At 50.2% G+C, this 20,892-nt stretch overlaps 1 protein-coding gene across 2 annotated transcripts in view; it reads left to right on the top strand.

The window, feature by feature from the left end:
• Positions 1-20,892, top strand: part of LOC102930402 (rho GTPase-activating protein 39) — a 121,867-nt gene that overhangs the window by 40,664 nt on the left and 60,311 nt on the right. Inside the window, exons 1-2 of one of the 2 annotated variants that reach the window (XM_043527163.1) lie at positions 1,858-2,035; positions 10,708-11,106. In XM_043527163.1, the coding sequence (XP_043383098.1) occupies positions 10,751-11,106 (356 nt within the window). In that variant the 5' untranslated portion in view covers positions 1,858-2,035; positions 10,708-10,750. Of the gene's footprint in view, positions 1-1,857; positions 2,036-10,707; positions 11,107-20,892 lie in introns of those variants that run through there. The other variant, XM_037915933.2, reaches the window with a different exon arrangement.

Raw genomic sequence — 20,892 nt, 5'->3', positions numbered from 1 at the left:
AGGTTCAGACCTGGAGGGTGGCAGTGAGCCGTTTGTTCTGTATTTTCACAGACCAGGCCACGTCTCACGCTGAACAGATGCTGCTTTGTTTGCACAGTGCCCATTTTCGGAGGCAGTAGAACCTTTTGGGTGCCGGCTGGAGTTATATTTGCCTTGGTTCCTCTGTCATTTTTGCGGCTGGGATGCCTGTGTGTGTATTAGCTGAGGAGATATACACCCCTGCTTTTATTTTTAGATTTAAATGACAGCTTTCCTGGGCTTGATGGAGAGGAGCCAGACAGTGAAAGTCTGGCCACAGGAGGAGTTGACTTTCACTGTCCTCGCTTCAGAAGTGAGCCAAGCCAGCCGGCAGGGATGTGCAGTCACTAGGGAGAGCTTAGACAGAGCTTTCCAGCCCCACATGTCAGCTCCATGAGGCAGGTGAGCACTGCTGTAGGGATTAGCCCTGCTGCCGTGAAAGGGTTGGGCTAGTGGGTTTGTGCAGCTTCAGGAAGTCCAGGAGTCTGGGCTTTATTGCTCAGCGGGCATGTGGCGGTCTCTCAAGCAGGATTTCTGTTGCTAGCTGGAGTCCAGTGCAATTTGCACAGGTCGCTCTCTCAGGAGTGGGTGGCTGTTCTGGCCCCAAGCAAGGTTGGCCTCCTGGAAGCAGGTGCTGTGCTAGGCATGTGGGTGAGGGGAGGGGCACAACCCGCTTGAAAGGAGAGACAGGGTGGGGCTGTGGGGATGACACTCTTAAACCTCCAGGTGGAGACTTCCTCAGCTCTTCTGCCAGTCAGCAGCCTGGAGCTCTGGGGAGGGGAAGGGAGACTTCTCCTTCCTCTCCAGTTCCTGTAGGGTGGGGGTGAAGGCTGGAGTCCAGCCTGCTGGGTGCCCTGTCCATCACCTCTGGGAAGACACCTGCTTCACACTCCCTAGTTTGCCTTCTCTGGCTGAGGTCGGGGGGTTTCTTGAGCCCCACAGGGTGTTGTCACGGAGGCACAGGCTCAGCACTCTGGCACCGCTCTGAATGGAGTCAGGCAGGACTCTAGTGCAGTGTCTCTCCCCTTGGGGTGTGCGCTCACCTGGGCAAGAAATCTCCTTGGCTTCAGCGCCTCCTGGGTCTGACCTCGGAGCCTTCAGCCCTCTGTCCATCCATGGGCTCCCCACAGCCAGTCCGGCTGGATGAGACACCTGGGGAAGCCTCACGTGCCCCAAAGGGCCCTGCCCCTAACTCCACAATCAGCAGTGACTCTCAGCCAGAGTGTAACACAGAAGGTTTATTAGTTGTCGGGACGACAGCGTAGAACAGAGCTTGTTAGCACAGAAAGCAGAAACATTCAGAAAACTCCATCCTCAGGGGATCCAGAGCCCTGGACTCTCCCCAGTTCAGCTCAGCTCCTCTGACTCGTCCTCCACTCTTCAGGATTGCAGTGTGCACGCTAGAATTGGAGATGCTGGAACAGCAATGGCTTCACCAGCACTACGCAGAGAATCAGTGCACCTCTCTACTCCTCGTGTTCTGCCCTCCCCGGTTAGAGCCAGGGCTCATGTTCGCCCTCAACCCCAGTCTACACTGGGAGATTTTGTTCAGTTGGTTGAAACCAGGACTGCTAAACCCCTTTCAGAGTCACTGCTTTCCAGGATAGAACCCCCGCCCCCAGCCTGTGAGCGTGGCCTGCATTCCTCCTGCCCGGATGGGTGAGCTTGCATTTGGCTGCACTAAAACACATCTGCATGAGCCCAGTTCCCCAGCTGATCCACTTTGCTCTGTCCTTGTCATGGTTTATCAGCCCATCAGCTACTCAGCGATGATTTTTGTTTTCTTTTAGATCATTGATAGCTATGGAATAGTGTTTGGCTGTGAATGATCCCTTTGAGACCCCAATAGTTGACAGGTATTCCCCATCCCACTCCCTCCCCAAAGAAATGGGGGTCGGGGGGAGAAGAAGAGTGGAAATGAGGAACATCTGAATACCCTCCAATCTGTAAGAGTCTGGTGGGGAGGAACGGCCTTCAGAATAAATGAAATGAAAGCCCTTGGGTAGAGTTGAAATGGGTAAGATAATGTTGATTGCTATTTATTGACGCATGGCTGAGCAGCGCTCTGGGGCGTCTGTGTACAGGAGTGGGGAACTGAGAGCTCTGCACATTAGAGCAAAAAAGATGTTTTAGACCAGTGGTTCTCAAACTTTTGTACCAGTGACGCCTTTCACACAGCAAGCCTCTGAGTGCAACCCCCCCCCCTTATAAATTAAAAAAATGTTTTTATATATTTAACACCATTATAAATGCTGGATGCAAAGCAGGGTTTGGGGGGTAGGCTGCCAGCTCGCGACCCCCCATGTAATAACCTCGCAACCCCCTGAGGGGTCCCGACCCCCAGTTTGAGAACCCCTGTTTTACACCCACAGTCCCTCTGCCGGGAGCTTCCCACTCGTGTGCTGCCCACTCGAGTTTAAAATGTCCCTGGAGGTAGCTCTCCTGCTCCTGACCTGGAGGGCTGTTCCCCCAGTGCAGTGGACTTGACTGTTGGGAAATGTTTCCTGGTGTTTGTGCTCCTCTCCAAACTAAGCTGCTGCGTGAGGCAGATTCCTTCTTACCTGAGCTGAGGAAGAGCTCTATGTAAGCCTGAAAGCTCGGTTCTCTCACCACCAGAAGCTGGTCCAATAAAGGATATTGCCTTCCCCACCTTGTCTTGCTAATAAGTAGGGCTGTCAAGGATTAATCGCGCGATTAAAAAAAATGTATCGTGATTAATTGCGCTATTAATCACATTGTTAAACAATAATAGAAACCATTTATTTAAATATTTTTTGTTGTTTTCTACATTTTCAAATATATGGATTTCAGTTACAACACAGAATACAAAGTGTACCATACTCACTTTATATTTATTTTTGATTACAAGTATTTGAACTGTAAAAAAAGAAAGAAAAAGAAACAGTATTTTTCAAGTCACCTCATACAAGTACTGTAGTCAGAGTAACAGCCGTGTTAGTCTGTATTCGCAAAAAGAAAAGGAGTACTTGTGGCACCTTAGAGACTAACCAACTTATTTGAGCATAAGCTTTCGTTGTAGCTCACGAAAGCTTATGCTCAAATAAATTGGTTAGTCTCTAAGGTGCCACAAGTACTCCTTTTCTTTTTGCAAGTACTGTAGTGTAATCTCTTTGTTGTGAAACTGGTGCACGGTTTTAAAAACCACATGACCCTGGTTGGGAAAGTGTTTTTCCACCATGCTTGTCCTGCCCAAAATTCATGTTGTCCAGTAAAAATCCTCGGTTGTCCAAATTTTTGTAGCATAGGTAACATTTACAAGAAAAACAGTTGTGTCCCTAATAGCAGTGCTTGGATTTCTCTCATTTGCTGTTTTAAATTTGATTGTCTTCCACACATTCCTTTCTCTCAGTTTTGTGTCTTCCACCCTCTATTTAGTAAAGACTCCTGTTTTCTCTGCTGGCCTTGTACTGAGCTGTTCATCTTAGCATGGGAGGTGGGCGGGGGAGGAAGGAGAGGGAAAGGCCTAACTAGGGCCCCACGTGTCTTTTCATTGTTTAGAAGGGCTGCGTTTCTGTTTGCCCATTAAAGCTTAGCAGCTGTCTGGGCACTATCTTGTTTCCTGTGTGCAGCATATGTGACTTAGTCTGTTAGGGCAATGCTAGTACTTAGCACCAACCTAGCCCTGTGCAAATAGGAATTCTCACAGTGGCTCGGAGAGGTACTTCTGTGTAGCCACACTCTGTTGCTTAGGCACTGAGAAGCTAAGCCCACGGCCATGTCAGAAATCAGCAGCAATAGAGATGTGGAATGCCAGGTTTCCAATCCCATGCCTGGCCCCATGCTAGGGTTCTAGATTAAACATTGCATGTGGGCATTTATAGTCTCCATGGCTTGTGTTTCTGTAGTAGAGGGTAAATCCATCCTCATCATCATATCCATTCATTATACTCCACACCTGAACATAGCCATTATAGGAACAACATACCCTCATATCTCAATGTCTGTACTTTGACCCTTTTACCCCCAATCGGGGATATTGCAGATTATGTACTCCTTACACCATCCGATCCTAAACTGAATTTTGCACCCCTTGATAATCTGTACCTTACTTCCTGATAACCAGAAACTTCTATGCTTAAACGCTTTATCATTTCTTTTATTTTAACATCATCTTAGTAAAATTATTAAAGTTGAGCATCGCTGCAGTTGGTTCAATTTAATAAATATGTGATGACCTCAGGCTTCTGGTGCACTCCCCATGGGGCCTTTAGGTGGGCAAAGTCTGAGTTTTCCTCCTACCATAGAGCACTGCTTCCTGGGCCAAATGAGGTGTGCAGTGGACACTCCTGTTTCCAGGATAGGTAAATGCTCCTCTCCCCCACCTCCTCTTTCCAATGAGTCAGATGGATAATATGCAGTGCCCTGGAGCCTTTGACAGTGACAGGGTTAACAGGCTGGCATTTTCTTTCCCTCGCAGTGACTGTGCAGATCTTGTGCAGGGCTTGTCATTGTGCAGGACTTGTCATCGGGAGCTGGTTCGAAGGGCTGCAGAATAACAGGTGTGCTGGAGACTTTCACTCTGAAATATTGATTAGGCCGGTGGAAGGTTATGAAAGCTAGAGGTGGGCTCTGCAGTTCCTGGCCTTAGCTGAGTGGGGTCCCTAGGAGCTGGAGTTTGGGGGGAGAGTCAAACTTAGTCCAATTGTCTTTGAAGGAGAATAGTTTGCAGATGCAAGTTAAATCTGGCGTGGAGCTTGGCAGGAGGACAGTGAGCTGCAGCCTCCCCGTTTCTCTGCCCAGTTTATAAAATAGCATTTAAAGTAAATAAAATGTCAGCCTTGAAGGGCTGTTAAAGAGGGAAGGAGGGATGGAGCCAGCCTGTGAGGACAGCTCCTCTGCCTGTGTGAAGTATTCCCGCTCCCACCTCCTGCATTCTCTGTGCTGGGAAGGGTCGGAGGAGCCCTGGAGCTGAGCTAGCTGGCTGGCCTGGGCATGGAGGAGGCTGGCAAGTAGTTTGCAGCAAGCCCCCCTGTGGTAAATGGCGAAGGCTGTTGACATCAGAGCATTGTAGCTCTGCTATGTGGGTACCCATGGCACAGATCAATGGGTAAAATGTCTGCCCAGCCCAGTGCACCTGCCACAGACAGCAGGGAGGGGCAGAAGCCTGTGTTTTGCTCCTTCCTGAGGAAGTGTTTAGACTAGCCTTTCCCCCTAAAACTTCTCACCAGTGCACTAGCTCCTGTGTAGCTCCTAATGGTACAACTGATAAGGCCCCCACTGTGTGCCCACTGGCGTTTTAGATACCATCTCAGAGCATGTCTAGTGGGTACGGTGCTTAAAATGCTGGTAGCCACAGTGCTTTATCTATGCTAGTGCTCCCCCCAGTTCTGCCACCAGTGCAATGGAGGAACATTTCGGGGACAAGTATCTCCTTCAGCCCCCGGGAAAATCAGTGTGCACTGGGCGAGTAAATGCCTTTGCTGTTGGTCTTTTCCGGAAGCTCCATAGCAAGCAGCTCAGAGCTGTGCTTTAATGTCAAAGCGTTACAACCCTTGGAATGTATTTGTGTATTTACAGAATGCAAAGGAAACATCTGAAATCTGTGAAATAATAGAGGCTACATGCTGGGGCTGTATTTCTATGGTTCAAAGGGAGGTTTTATTTGTCAGCCAAATGGATCATTTCAAGCTTTGGTTACTGACTACATGACAAACTTGTTACCAAGTCTAGAGACCTGGTCAGGTAGGGCTCTGGGCTGATTTCCGGAGTGTTACTGTATTTCAGCCAAGACGACTGAAGATGCACATAGACCCTGTAGAGTTTGCTCCTGAGAAGGCCAGGCAAAAAGCCCTGGGAAAGGTTTGCTCTGGGTTTTACTTGAGATGGGCCTGACCTAGGGTGACTAGATGTCCTGATTGTATAGCGATAGTCCCGATATTGGGGCTTTGTCTTATATAGGCCCCTATTAACCCCCACCCTGTGTCCCGATTTTTCATAGTTGCTGTCTGGTCACCCTAGCCTGAACTAAAACTGTGAATCCATACTCCTTCACCCTTGGGGAAATGCAGAAGTAAATCCAGACTTTGTGACTAGACCCTGTACTCTACAATAGGCAGAAGTAAAATCCTGGAACAGAGCTTTGTCTGAGTTGGGATCTGGATCTGAACTTTATGATGCAGGCTGTTCTCTAACCTTCATGCTGATTCCTTCTTGTCCCTTCACATTCACACTACTGCCAGGGGCACCTTTGCTTTGACCTGATAAGGCTGGTTTGTGATTATTTTATATTCAGCAGGGCACTCCAAGCTGGGATGTTATCTATCTGAGATCCTGGGTTTAGCAAAGCTTTGCAGAGTTCCTGATCTGATGCTCTAAGCTTGGATTGTGTCAGCCCAATGCTGGCGTCTCTCTAGGAATGCGCTGCCTCCCTCTCTCTCTTTTTCCTTTTGTTGTTTAGACTCTTCTTTACACATAAGAGTAATTGAAATGGAGTGTGGTACAGAGTGAGCTGAATGTCCCTTTGTTTCATTGCAGCTTGGCAATTCACAGCTTCCAGATATTTACCGGAACAAAGAGGTCATAAGCCCAAATCTCAGGTTAATTTGCCTTTGCACACAAAGGTAAAAGTAAACTCCAAGAGCAGCAGACTATAGTTAACAGCAACACAAACACAGCCATGGATTGGTGCCATTAGAAAGGGTTGTGAAGTTACTTTCAATAGGTTTCAGAGTAGCAGCCCTGTTAGTCTGTATCCACAAAAAGAAAAGGAGTACTTGTGGCACCTTACTTATGCTCAAATAAATGTTAGTCTCTAAGGTGCCACAAGTACTCCTTTTCTTTTTGCTTTCAGTAGTTACTCTGTGCCTTCCCTCTGTCCCAAGAAATAGCAACACTTCCAGAGCCCCTTGTTTCAGAGCTGAATTCTTGCAAACTGCTGCTGGCCGCGGGGATTTTGAGTACAATGCTGCTGAATTTTAAATAGTTTGATCATGCAACAGGGGACTTTGCCATTTTTCTGGTGTACGTAAACACTGTGAAACTCCCTCTTCCTTCCCTTGCTGAGCCATGATGCAAGTCAATTATTCTGCACTGCTAGCCTAACTCACCTCTTCTAGACCCTCCACTGGCCCAAGTGACCGCATCCCTCCCTGCCCTCTCCCACAAAATACATCTCCACTCTTGTCCCGTGTCTATCGATGCAGTTCTTCCCCTCAGCCTGTCTTGACAGCTCCTCTTGAATCTCTCTTGGTCAGCTTTAAGCTTGGCCTGGCTGAAATGGAACCCCTGACCACTATACTCCCCTGTCTCTTTATCATTGCTGGCAACACCACCCTGTCACTCATGCCCATAATGTTTTTTGGATCCTCCCTCTCTCTTGCCCTCACGGCTGGGCTGTGTCCATAACATGTCTGAGATCTGGCCTTTTCTTTCTGTCCACACAGCTACATCTTGCTAGGCCCTCCCCGTTCCCTGTTTGAGTCCTGCAGCGGCCTCCTGGCTGGCATTCCTGATGCCCACTCCAGGCTGGAGGTTGCAATATGCTCTTCATGGGGCTACATGTGAAAACCAGCCAGAAGCTTCAACAGCTGATCGGGAATGGCCATAAAGCGCCTGGTGCACGAGTGGCTTCTTGGTCCCTTCCAGGTGCCATTCAGGGAGCTGCTGTCGGTCTTTAAAGCCCAACGTGGTTTGGATCCTGGCTGTCCAAGAGGCTGCTTCCCTCCTCATGTTCCGCCTCAGCAGTGAAGCTGGCTGTTGCCCTCTAGATATAAACCCTTGGGATCTGAGATCAGAATATTCTCTGTGGAGGGCCCTCTACTAGAATGTGCTGTTCCTGTGGGTCGGACTGTCCCTAGTTAATTACCCTTCTCTTTTCTCTGGCCCAAAGGCACGAGGAAGGGATTTTATGTACAAAGTCCACCCTTGTCAGCTCTGGCTTGGCTTTTGGCAGTGTTTTAACATGTTACGCTGCCCAGGACCAGCTGCAATGGGGGCGTTTTACAACTTAGAACACACATGAAAGGGTTAATTTGCAACTTGGTGAGCTGTGTGGCGGTTGGTTTGGTTTGCGCTCTGTGTATGTGCCCTTGTCAGTGTGTAACTGTGCCCTGCAGCATGACCGTGGTACAGGCAGCAGGGGATTTTTGTGCTTGATCTTCATCTCCAAACCAAAAGGGCCCGGCTCAGGGTAGTTCTCCGGTGGGATGCAATGTTCTAGGTGAAGGGCCTTCACGTCCGTGTTCTGTGTCTAACCCCAGAGAGGCTCTGCAAGACAACAGTGTCCTCAGGAGAGATGCTGACGGGTCTGGAGTGCCTGGCTCTCATTCCCAGCCCCACCTATACCTGGGTTAACAGAAGTGAGAATTGCCTCGAATGCTCGGGGGAGACATTAATTGTAAAGGGAGGTAAAACGAATGCCAGCGCCCAAGCATGGGAACTGTGAAGGAGTTGGTGGGTTTTCTGAATCGTTTGGCCCAGTTTCCCCCAGTGGCTAATGAATATCACCTGACTAACCAGCCTAGTGCCTTAGAGGTTTCAGAGTAGCAGCCGTGTTAGTCCGTATTCGCAAAAAGAAAAGGAGGACTTGTGGCACCTTAGAGACTAACCAATTTATTTGAGCATAAGCTTTCGTGAGCTACAGCTCACTTCATCGGATGCTGTAGCTCACGAAAGCTTATGCTCAAATAAATTGGTTAGTCTCTAAGGTGCCACAAGTCCTCCTTTTCTTTTTGCGAATACGGACTAACACGGCTGCTGCTCTGAAACTTAATATCTAAGAGTAGGGCTCTTAAAACTCCTCTCAGGAAGTGCCATCAAGTGTGGCTAAGCCCCTGCAGATGAATGCAGATGTTAGGGAACAATCTGCAGATGTAGTCCAATGTTGCCATAGCATTCCTGGCCCCTGCCCGTTACCCAGGCCTATTACTGGGCCTAGTGCGGGGCGTGCTATGTCTTTCCCAATGTGCTCGTCTGTTGGGTGTTTGGCCAGGCTGTTTACTGTTGTACCAGCCCAGGCAGAGAGCTCATTGTGGATGGGTTGTTAGTCCCGCTCTCTGTGATCAGATGAGCTTTTGAGTTGTCCTGCTTGCCCTGTGAATTCTAGTGGCGCACAGTATCTCAATTCTGTAGGGCTTGTATCTTCTCCTCCCTGCAAGAAAACTCCTTCAGCTCTTTGGCTTCCCCAGCAGGCCAAACCTTCGGAGAGACCCTTGTAAATGAAACCCCTGCGGGCCGGCCCTGGGCACCTGCTGCTCTGCTGTACTCTAAGCACACCATCAGCCATGCTTGTTACCAGCACATCACCACTGGTTCTGTTTCTGCACCTTCTCCAGGAAAGTCTTGACAGCTCCTTCCCATGAAAGAAGTGACCTGAAGTCACCTTTCTCCGGAGTCGTCTTAAGGGCTGGTCTCTCCAGATCCAGCCCTCTCCTTCCTGACTCACCTGTGCAGAGGAGAGGAGTTCTTGCAGCCCTTTGTTCAGATGAAAGTGAACCAAGTGCTGTGTCTGAGCAGTTTGTGCTTTTAATTCAATACAGTTTTGAAGAGGCCTCAGAGACGGGCAGACTGCAGACCCCTTGGTCAAACTGCATGGGGATGAAGGCCAAGACTTTCAGAAACAGGACCCTAAAGTTAGGCACTTAAATGAGTGGCCAAGTGTGAAACATCCAGTTCCCCCATTAACGTCAGTGGTAAAAATCCCACTTCAGCTAAATCAAAATAGGGCACTTTGAATCTGAAATAGCAACGCTCTGTTTCACCGGATCGGCACTGAAAGACATAGGCTGTAATTCACACTTGTAGGCAGATGCCAGTCTGTGGGCAGGGCCGGTCCTGAAGGCCCGATTTCCTGCAGCTGTGCAATGTGTGGTGGCTGCAAATTCCCTGACAAAGCAGCAACACTTGGGTCACACCTGGAGCCTTTGTTTATGCATGTGAGAGCCATGGCTTGGCATTTCCTGGCTCTCAGACGTGAATGCCCCCAGCCTATGGGTGCTCTGCCCTGCCATTGCCATTCTGGCTTGTTGTAACCCCTCTGCATGATCCTCATCGGCTCAGCAGAAAGGCAGTCTGAGCTATTAGATGCTTTGTTGAAAGGGCATGTGCCCTTCTCTGCATTTTCTGATAGCGCCTGGAAGACCAGGCTGAAAACAAAGGGGTTTTTCTTCTTGTGTTGTTAGACGAGAAATCAGGCCCTCTGGAGGACAGCAGGCTCCATCGTGACTGGAGAACGAGTGTGTATGAAACAAATGGCTAATCAAGGGAAAGCGGAGCTAAGTGGGGAAGAGAGTGTTGGTCACACTGTTTTAAACCCGGGTTCATGTTTAACCAGTGTCAGTGACTAACTGCTGTTTTGGAAAGAGGTGTCTTTGTTAAGGATTGAACAGCTGCCTCCCTTTGCCTGCGGTGCTGGAGCGACTGTAACAACCTGACACCTCCCATGCTCCTCCAGCTGAACATGCAGCCGGGACTTTACTGTCCTGCGGGTCCAAACAGTAAGTAGGATGTGAAACGCTGTGTAGGCCTCCTTCCACCAAAAAAGTGTCAGCCCAATATAGCTCCCCCTTCACAGAGGTCACTGTAACACTGAGCGCCGTTTCTGATACAGAGCCTGGTTGCCTGTTCCTACCCCGAGCCCTGGCCCAGGGACTGACAGGCAGCTGGCTGCATGCCCTTGGGTTACCTTGTGCCCCCAGCCCACTCTGACTGTGCCTTTCTTTTCTGTTGCAGTTCGGATTGGGTGGAGATCATCGAGCCCCGCTCTCGGGAGCGAATGTATGTCAACTTGGCCACCGGTGAGTGCGGCTGGGAGCCACCTCCCAACCTGAGAGTTCGCCAGTCGGACCAGAAGCAATGGTGGGAGCTCTTCGACCAGAACAACAACCGCTTCTATTACTACAACGCCATCACCCAGCAAACAGTATGGCACCGGCCACAGGGCTGTGACATCGTACCACTGGCACAGCTCCAGGCCATGAAACGCAGGTCCCAGTCTGACTGCAGGGGGCCTCAGCACACGGACAGCACGAGCAGCGATGGGAGAAACACCCCCATCCAAACAGCCCTGCTGCAGGAGGTGGAGAAGAGCAAGGGGCAGAGCAGCGCAGAGAGGAAGCCAGACCCTGGAAGGTAGGGAAGGCTTTGTACTGCCTACAACTTTCTCCTGCGTAACTGCTGTGCAGCTCTCTGCCCTGCAGGCACCGGCTGCTGGGTGTGGACTCGGGGACTGAGGACACAGCCTGGGAAGCTGGGCGGGCTGGCTGGGGAACATGCCCTGCGCTGGAGGTTGGGCTCCCCGCTGGGCAGAGGCGGCTAGACAGCAGGCTGCATTCCGTGCGCTGCGGTTGGGGTGAAATGCCAGGATTAGATCTAAGGGTGAACTCGGGATGAATCATTCACTCCCCCTTGCTGGACAGCTGGGGCTGCGCAGGGGAGAGGCTGCCAGGAAAGGCCGAGTTACTGAGCCACAGACGCAGGCTACCAGCTCCTTGTGTGCAGGGTGCCATGAAGTAGACTAAACCTTTGGGGACAGAGCCTCTTGGACTACACCAGGGTCTTGGGCTGGCAGGTTCCTTTCCTGTCAGCCTGCCCCAGGCCTTTCTCCCCCCTAGCCTAGCGGGGCTGCTGTGAGGGGTGTGACTTCCATGGAACTGGGGCAGAACTCACGGTCACTTGCACACGTCAGCCAAGGAACAATAACTGGATGCTAGTGTGTTGTGCTAAGAGGCTTTGTTTTTACTCTGAGGAACTGGTCTGACAACAAGCGAGTGGGTTTCTTGTTGGGATTTTGCCAGCTGTTGTCCCTGCTTTCCCACTCCCCCAGCCCTGCTGTCGACACAGGCACCTCTCCCCTGCCTTGTGCATGGGGCGCGCCACACACGCTGGGCAGTGAAGGACTGAAGCCCTGGGAGGGAGGTCTGGAGACTCCCCAGGAGGCCTTCGCCTGGGCTCGCATTGCTATTGTGCACAGTGTCAGGTAGTGTGGAGATATGGGCAGTGTAAATTCCCAGGGGGATTCACAGCTTGTGAAGCTGTGGCCCGGAGAGGCAAGTGACTTGATCAAAGTCCCCCAGGAAGTCTGGGGTGGAGCTGGGAACAGAACCCAGGTCTCCTGGCTCCCAGCCCAGTGCCATTACCATTTGCAGTAGCTGAACACAGTCACCCTGGCTGTGAGCCAGTCTTCGTTCATGGCTGGCTCTTTGGGGCAGGCGATATCCTCCTGCCTGTGTGGCTGGCATCTAGCATGTTGGGGTAGTCCTGTGCGGCAGGAGTTGCAGGAGAAGAAGGAGAGATGGGTCCAAGGGGCTACAGACTCTTTTCCCTGCAAAATCATGGCACAAATCCCCCTGGCAAGCGAGTTTTCTGTGAGCCAGTGCACATCCGGTGGAGAGTGGCAGTCCTTCTGCCTGGGGTCCTAGCAAACAGCCTGCTGTACCCTAGACTTGTTCGTGGTGTTGCCTAAAACCATATTTCTTGGGGCAAAACTCCTAATGTGCCCTGACTAGATTGTGGGTTGACATCAACGGGTCCTAAAGCTGGAGACTCTGAGAGAGCACTTCTGCACATCTCTGCCTCCACAACACTCTGCTGCCCAGACAGACCTGTGCTCTGCCTGGCGAGCTCTCCCATCACCTTCCTCCCGCACTCCCAGCAGGCTCTGGGGCTAGAGTACTGGGCATGGCCCCTAGCTTGCCTTCCGTTTTCAGAGGGCCAGTTGAAGGCAAGGGGCCAGCTAGACCTCTCTGCTTTTCCCATTAGCTGCTGCTCTGGGGTGTCTGGCTCCTTCTGTGGGGCCTGCACTTTCTGCATCAGTTTCATTACATCAGAACAGCTTAGGAAATGGCTCTCGTGCTGCCCCATGGGCTCTCATGAGGCCTCTGGGACAAGAGTGGGAAAGACCTGTAACTCTGATGTGGGGAGCCAGGGCTGGGGCTCAGGGATCTTCCACTGCTTCCCTCTGCATGTCCCTCTGATGGAGAGAGTTTCCGGAGTGCTCTGACCCTGCCCTCCTGAGCAACTGCTTGCCTTTGAGACTGGAAGTTACCAGAAGGGCGCACAAAGCATGTGCCCGAGACTCCCAGCCCAGGCTGCACCTCCAATTCCAGCTTCTCCCGGTGTGCAGGGAGAAGTGTTGGGTCTCGCGGTGGCTGGGCACGAGCATGTGTATCAGGATGAGCAGGTCTTGGGGGTCCAGAGCCCGCTCGAAAAGGTACCTGCTCTCCTGTGCTGTAGATTATTCTGGAACTGACTGTGTCTCTCCTGTTGGGCCATGGCTCTGCTGATGGGTCACTCACACAGCTCTGCCAAGGGAATCCAGCCTGGTAAAGGGCTATCTTTGCAGAGCACAGCACATCCCAGCCCTTTGTAAAGGCAAAAAGGGGCACCGCACGAAGTCCAGGGAACAGACTCTCCCACAGCTGAGCCGTGAAAGGATCGTAAGCTGGCATCATGACCTCTCTCTGTATCAGGCAGACTGGTTCTGGGAGAGGGACGTATTTGAGTTGTTACTTATTTGTGCCCTTGACAGCGATGAAGTGCTTCTCCTGCCCACTCCATCCTGGTCGTACCCTGTGGCAGCAGCTTATGGGGGGCTCTTCCAGCCAAGGGCAGGCAGCTGAGGGGGACAGAGAGGCTACAAAAGGCAGGGCGGTGGGTTGCTGCTGGAGCAGTGAGGTGCTCAGGAACTATGGTGAGGAGCACAGGATAAGAACGGGGAGGGAGCAGCATAGTGGACACAACTATTGCCCGATCTGCTTTCAAAATTGTTCTGCAAAGCAAACTTGCCTGTGAGGGCCAGTGTCCTGCAGGGGGAGTCGCCCAGGGCTCCACTGCACATGGGCACGTACCTTCCAGACCTTTCGGTGCGTGCCCAGGCCTGGAGCTCTTCCCCACAGACACAAACGTGTTCTCCCTTCCCTTGAGGCAGGACATGGTCCTGGAGCCCTATCAAGAGAAATCCGATTCACTACTGGTTGTAACGTGGCATCTTCATAAGTATTTGCACACAAGACAATGAGGCATTTACCTTTAGAAACAGTTCAGATGGTTGGTTGGCTTTCTCTCCTGCACTCTCCACTAGATGGTTTTCTTCCCTTTCTTGTCTGCTCATCTCTCTTCATAGATGGGCTACAAGGGACTATTGGGGTCCCCTAGTCTCACCTCCTGTATAAGCCAAGCCAGAGAACCTCACCCCACAGTTCCTGTGGCAAGGAGAATTACTCTGTCCTCCGTCTGTTTCATGCTCTGTTTTTCCACCAGGAAACAATTCTTTGTGTGTTCTATGTTATAAAATCTGCCGTGCCGGGTAGGTAGCCCGCCTGATGGTCTCAATATCCACCCTGTGCTGAATGGCCAGGTGGGACTGGTCCACATCCTAACTGGGTTAAAAACTAAGGTTGGAACGCAGTAGAAACACGCTCTGGTTCTGTTTATACGGCAAGACCTAGCAGTTGTCTCCTGCTCTCCCAGTGCCCGTGCTGAGAAGAGTCTCTCCCCTCGCTGGCCCCTTGTGCTGCTTCCTTCTCCCGCCAGGGCCAGCAGCCTGCTCTGGAGATGGCCCTTTGTTACCCGGATGATGTTTCGGGGTGGAGTGGCTGGCAGGAAGTGGCAGCTGGTCATTCAGGCAGGGATGCTGTTGTGTTTCCCAGAGGCCTCGTGGGGAAGGCACACTGTTCGGTCATTAGACTCTGACCCCTTGTGTTTTCTCCTCCCCTCCCCTTCCCAGAACTACCCAAGCCCTGCTCCAAAGCAGGGTCCCCAGCTGTGCCAGGCGGGGTGCATTCTCCATCTCTGAGAGCAGGTGCCTAGGGCTTTGCTAACCGCTGAGGTGTGTCCACACAGCAAATGGCAGCTAATCTCTGACCCGGGCTGACAGACTCGGGCTCACGTTACCGTGATGTAAATAGCAGTGTAGATGTTGCAGCTCGGGCTGCAGCTCAGCTCTGAAGCCCAGGGAAAGGGTGGGTTCAGAGCCCGATCTGCAGCGTCTACACGGGTGGTAGTAGCGTGGCAGCGCAAGCCTGAGTCTGTCTGCCCGAGCTGGGAGGCTCGCTGCTGCGGGCTGTGAAGACATACCCCAAAAGACCACGGCAATTTCTCCTTTTCCAGCACAAGGCTCCAATCAGCAAACAGTACCTGCCCCTGGTGTGTTCAGCACAAGGGAGCGGTGCAGCCACTCCAGCACCCTGAATCACAACAACAGAGGAGCAGATGGATTGGCAAAGCAAAGTAGAAACCACTTTGTCCTTTCAAGGGCAACTGATTCTGAAGGCAAATGTTCCTTAGTTACTAGGAACGAGGGGGCTGCAGAGACATACACATGTGGCTGCTCATGGGAATCGAAAGGTCCCTGTTGCCACTTGGAGGGTCAAGCAAGCTGTCACCCCAGCTTGGGGAAGACATGTTACACCCAGCCCAGAGAATGGGGAAGGGTAGTGGAATTTCTGTCTCCATCATTGTTCGCTCTCTGCCTTTGTGAAGTCACTGCCCATGTTTAAGCTCAGCCCTGGTGATGGGCGCATGAGAGAGAAGATAGACACCAGTGTCTTCAAACCCAGTCAGCTTCTGGGCAGCCCAGTTATCCCATGAGAAAGAGTGAGGCACTTCTGGGGTGAAACAAGTGGCAGGAGTTATCTGTGATTTTGCACAGTTCTCCAACCCACGCCCTGCTGGGCTGTCCCTCTGCCCCCAAGGGAGGGTGAGAGTGAGGGCTGTGTTAGGCTGCATCTGTTCTAGCTTGTCAGGCTGTCCTAGGAAGGAGAGGCTCAGGTTTCAGCATAGCAGGTGTGGGAGGCTTGAGGACAGCAGGAGGAAGATGGTGCCAGAAATAGAAAGGTGAAACCGCAACCCCATGGACTAGCTGCTTCAGATCTGAGAGCAGGGGTGGTTCTGCCAGGGAATGGGGAGAGTCCCAGCTGAGCCCACCCCAAGGAGTGTCCGTCCCCTCCGCCTGGCACTTGCTTGACTTGGACTCTGTACAAGGGAGAGCCTGAACTCCAGCTGAGTGGCAGGCCCAGGCCCAGCCGGTTGGGGAGAGACCCCACAATCCACTGGTGGGGAAAACCTTTTGCGGGTGGTTGTTTATTTTCATTCCTTGTGACCCCAAATCCTGCCGGGCCATGTGCAGAGTCCCCATTGTCCCCTGCCCTGTACAGCTCCCAGCCAGGGGAAGCTGAGACCCAGAGGAGCACAGCTGGGCCTGAGGAACCTCTCCGGACCACTCATTCTTGAAAAGTTCTGCACCCCTTTATCTACCCACAAGACACAGATGGGGTCTCAGCTGAACGTCCTAGAGACCTCAGGTTCCCTAGCAGCAGTATGTGGCTTCGTGGCCGCATGGTCGATACACATCCAGCACTATTGTGTGGTCTGTGCAGGTCAGCCCCAGTGCAGAAATCGAGCCATTGCCCCGCTGTGGGAGGTTGGAGGGCCCTAGTGACTCAATTGTGTCAGCAAGTGCTGAGATTTGCACTTAGAGCAGGAATAAAATCCTTTGTTTCGTGCTTCTGGGCTTGGATTTAGCACATTTGCTCATTGTGGGCCAGTTGCATTTTCAGTCATATTTGGGATCAAAGATTTACTAACTGCTCATTTCAAAGTGAGCCTCTGAGGCCGCCCTGGGATAGCAACACCTCCTGGGATCCTCCAGCTAAAGAACTACAGTCCTGGGAGAACTCCCAGCGTCTCTCACGCGGATGTCCCCGTGACAGCTCAGATATGGGCCTACGGTATTCATTTTGATAGACTATACGGGCTAACGGTGTTAAAGTAACCCAGTCACCGTCCAGCATCAAACAGTGTTAAACAAGGTTTGGTACCCAGAGAGCTCAGCCTGCTTCGTCCCATGGTAAATGCACCATTAAACATCCTTTTAAACCTTTTATTAAAGGTAAAGGAAAGAAGGAGAAACAGTTAGTGTTTGAAATGTAAAGTGTTAAATAGGATTTTCTTTTAACAACATCCCTTGTTCCCTTTCCCTTTAGATGGAGAGAGTTTTAGAAGGAAAAAGCATCTGACAGTCTCCCAGATGGTATTCAAGATGATAATAGCTGTCCTTTGGGGAAAGAGAAGAGGTTAGCAGAGATGGACTGGAGCTGGTGTTACAGTCCGATCCTGTTTCATCCCAGGTGGTGCTTTGGATTCAGCTGAGGCTGGTAGAGGTCATGATGTCACCTAGGTCCCTCTCTCTATCCTGGTCTGGTCAGGAATTGTCTCAGGATCAGAACAATGGAGGTCGGGGCTCCAAAAAATTGTGGGGGTGGCAGCCATGATGGTGAAGCTCACCTAGGAACATATGAACGGCCATACTGGGTCAGGCCAGTATCCTTCTTTCCAACAGAGGCCAATGCCAGATGCTCCAGAGGGAATGAACAGAACAGGGCAATTACTGAGTGATCCATCCCTTGTCATCCACTCCCAGCTTCTGGCAGTTAGAGGCTAGGGATACCTAGAGAATGTGGTTGTGACCCTGCCAATCTTGGCTAATAGCCATTGATGGACCTATCCTCAATGAACTTACTAATTCTTTGTTGAACCCAGGTATAGCTTTATAGCTCGCTCCAGTAGCCAATTTTTCTCCCCAAAGATTCTTTCTTTTAGGACCCACAAAGGGAATGGTGGGACAGAATAGCCCATCTTCTCATTATTTTGTCCACCACTTAGGCCTAGTTTGCAACACACCAATTTTGGTTCACTGATTTCTGGTCCCACACTTTTCTTGTTTACCAAGCATGATCTTGAGTTCTATCAGTAAGCTGTTTTGTTTGGACTATTTCAGTCTTTGTCTCCCTTTCATACCTTTTCCCATCAACATTTCTAGTTGTTGTTGAAGTACATCACAAGCAGAAAGCCTGTCAAACAATCAGTGGGGCCACTGGATGACTGAGGTGCTAAAGGAGCACTCAAGGGGGATAAGGCCATTGAGGAGAAACGAAATGAGTTCTTTGCATCGGTCTTCACTGCAGAGGATGTGAGGGAGCTTCCCACACCTGAGCTATTCTTTTTAGGTGGCAAATCTGAGGAACTGTCCCAGATTGAGGTGTCAGTAGAGGTGGTTTTTGAACAAATTGATAAATTAAACAGTAATAAGTCACCAGGACCAGACGGTATTCACCCAAGAGTTCTGAAGGAACTCAAATATAAAATTGCAGAACTCCTAACTGTGGTATGTAACCTCTGGCTTAGATCAGTTAATGTGACACCAATTTTTGAAAAAGCTCCAGAGGTGATCCTGGCAATTACAGGCTGGGAAGCCTAACTTCAGTACCAGGCAAATTGGCTGAAACTATAGTAAAGAACAGAATTATCAGATATAGATGAGCACGATTTGTTGGGGAAGAGTCAATGCAGCATTTGTAAAGGGAAATCATGCCTTAGCAGTTTATTAGAATTCTTTGAGGGCATCAACAAGCATGTGGACAAGGGTAAGCCAGTGGATATAGTGTATTTGAGTGTTCAGAAAGCCTTTGACAAGGTCCTTCACCACGGGGTCTTAAGCAAAGTAAGCAGTCCTGGGATAAGAGGGAAGGTCCTCTCATGGATCAGTAACTGGTTAAAAGAGAGGAAACAAAGGGTAGGAATAAATGGTCAATTTTCAGAATGGAGAGAGGTAAATAGTGGTGTCCCCCAGGGATCTGTACTAGGACCAGTGCTGTTCAGCATATTCACAAATGATCTGGAAAAAGGGATAAACAGTGGGGTTGTAAATTCTACAGATGATACAAAATTACTCAAATGCAAAGCAGACTGTGAAGAATTACAAAGGCATCTCACAAAACTAAGTAACTGGGCAACAAAATGGCAGATGAACTTCTGTGTTGATAAATGCAAAGTAATGCACATTGAAAACATAATCCCAACTGTACATACAAAATGATAGGGTGTAAATTAGCTGTTACCACTCAAGCAAGGGATCCTGAAGTAATCATGGATAGTTCCCTGAAAACATCCACTCAATGTGCAGCAGTCAAAAAAGCTAACAGAATGTTCGGAACCATTAGGAAAGGGCTAGATAAGAAGACAGAAAATATCATAATGTTACTATATAAATCCACTAACACCTTGACTACTGCATACAGTTCTGGTCACCCCATCTCAAAAAAGATATATGAGAATTGGAAAATGTATAGAGAAGGGGGACAAAATGATTAGAGGTATGGAACAGCTTTCGTATGAGGAAAGATTAATAAGACTGGGACTTTTCAGCTTGGAAAAGAGACGACTAAGGGGGGATATGATAGAGGTTTATAAAATCATGAATATTGTAGAGAAGGTGAATAATACAGTATTATTTACCCCTTCACACGACACAAGAATCAGGGGTCATGGAATGATATTAATAGGCAGCAGGTTTAAAACAAACAAAAGGAAGTTCTTCTTCACACAGTGCACAGTCAACCTGTGGAACTCTTTGCCAGGGGATGTTGTGAAGGCCAAAACTATAACTGGATTAAAAAAAGAATTAAGTAAGTTAATGGAGGATAGGTCCATCAATGGCTATTAGCCAAGATGGTCAGGGGTGCAACCCTATGCTCTGGGTGTCACTAAGCCTCTCACTGCAAGATGCAGGTGATGGATCACTCAGTAATTGCCCTGTTTTGTTCATTCCCTCTGGCATTGGCCACTGTTGGAAGACAGGATACTGTGCTAGATGGACCATTCATCTGACCCAGTACGGCCGTTCTTATGTTCAGCGTTTTAGACCTAAATGGTGTTGATTTTTTAAAAATCTTTATAATTGGACAAGGAATGTTCTCCGGATTCCTAGCATCTACTTCTTTTCTTCTGTGTTTGTTCCCCCATCCTGATTTAACAGGACATCCCAAAGCACTCTGTGGGGTATCTCCTGCTTTGGCTAGTAAGTAGTACACTTCTGAGAACTGCTAACTTCGATTCTGCTGGAACGCAGCCCAGCAATTGTGGCTGGTTCAGGTGCTGGAGCCATGGCTGTGGTCATGATCAGATCTGATCCAACACTGGAAGCTGCAATGATGCTGCAGTTGAAACACTAACAATCCTGTCTTTTTTGTCTCCATTCAAAACACAGGGGAAAATACCTGTTTGCCCAGTGGGCAGGACAGAGTTGCAGTGGGGCTTTTTCTGCAGTTTCCTGGAGGGAATTGCAAAAAATGTGGAGTTTAAAAAAAGTAAATAAACCCTTCTTTAAAAGCTGTCAGATTTGCAAGGCCTGCAGGAGCTGGTCCCGGTGAGGAAAGCTAGCACCAGCCGCAGCGTTTGTGTTCGAGCTGCTTGAAAATAGCTGTGGAAGGATCTAGCGTCAAGGTTTATTCTGAAGTCTCTGTTGCTGGCAGTTCAGGGTATGTCTACATTGCAATAACCACCCGCAGCTGGCCCATGTCAGCTGACTTGGGCTAGTGAGGCTTGGGCTGCAGGGCTGTTTAATTGTGGTGTAGACGTTTGGGTTTGGGCTGGTGTCCAGGCTCTGAGATCTGCCCCCTCGCGGAGTCCCCAAGTCCAGGCTCCAGCTCGAGCCTGCACATCTACACTGCAATTTTACAGCCGTGCAGCCCGAGCCTGTGAGCCTGAGCCAGCTGTGGGTGTTTTATTGTTGTGTAGACAGCGTTAAAACCCTGGATGAGGAAGGCTGCTTCAGGACAGCCTTTCGCGTGTCAGCTCAGGTCATTCACTGCTCTGGAGCAAGAGCCTGAATGTTCCCAGTTCATGCAGCTGACCCCTTCCCTACCTTGCGTTATCAGGGTGCTTGGATAGCCTTGTGGGAAAGGCCGTGCGAGCTGCCGAGGCAAGATTTCATTTGCCAATGTGGAAATGGCTGCGGAGAAGAGGTAAAGATTCAGACAGCATCCCTGTTCCCCTGCACACTGCATCTTACGAAAGGTCTCTGGCTTGTGAGGGGTCTGGGAGTCCATGGCACAGATAGCTCTCTGCACCCCACAGGCG

The sequence above is a fragment of the Chelonia mydas genome, chromosome 13 (genome assembly GCF_015237465.2).
Source record: "Chelonia mydas isolate rCheMyd1 chromosome 13, rCheMyd1.pri.v2, whole genome shotgun sequence".
Classification (NCBI taxonomy): Eukaryota; Metazoa; Chordata; order Testudines; family Cheloniidae; genus Chelonia; species Chelonia mydas.
This window is presented reverse-complemented; position numbering and strand designations above follow the sequence as displayed.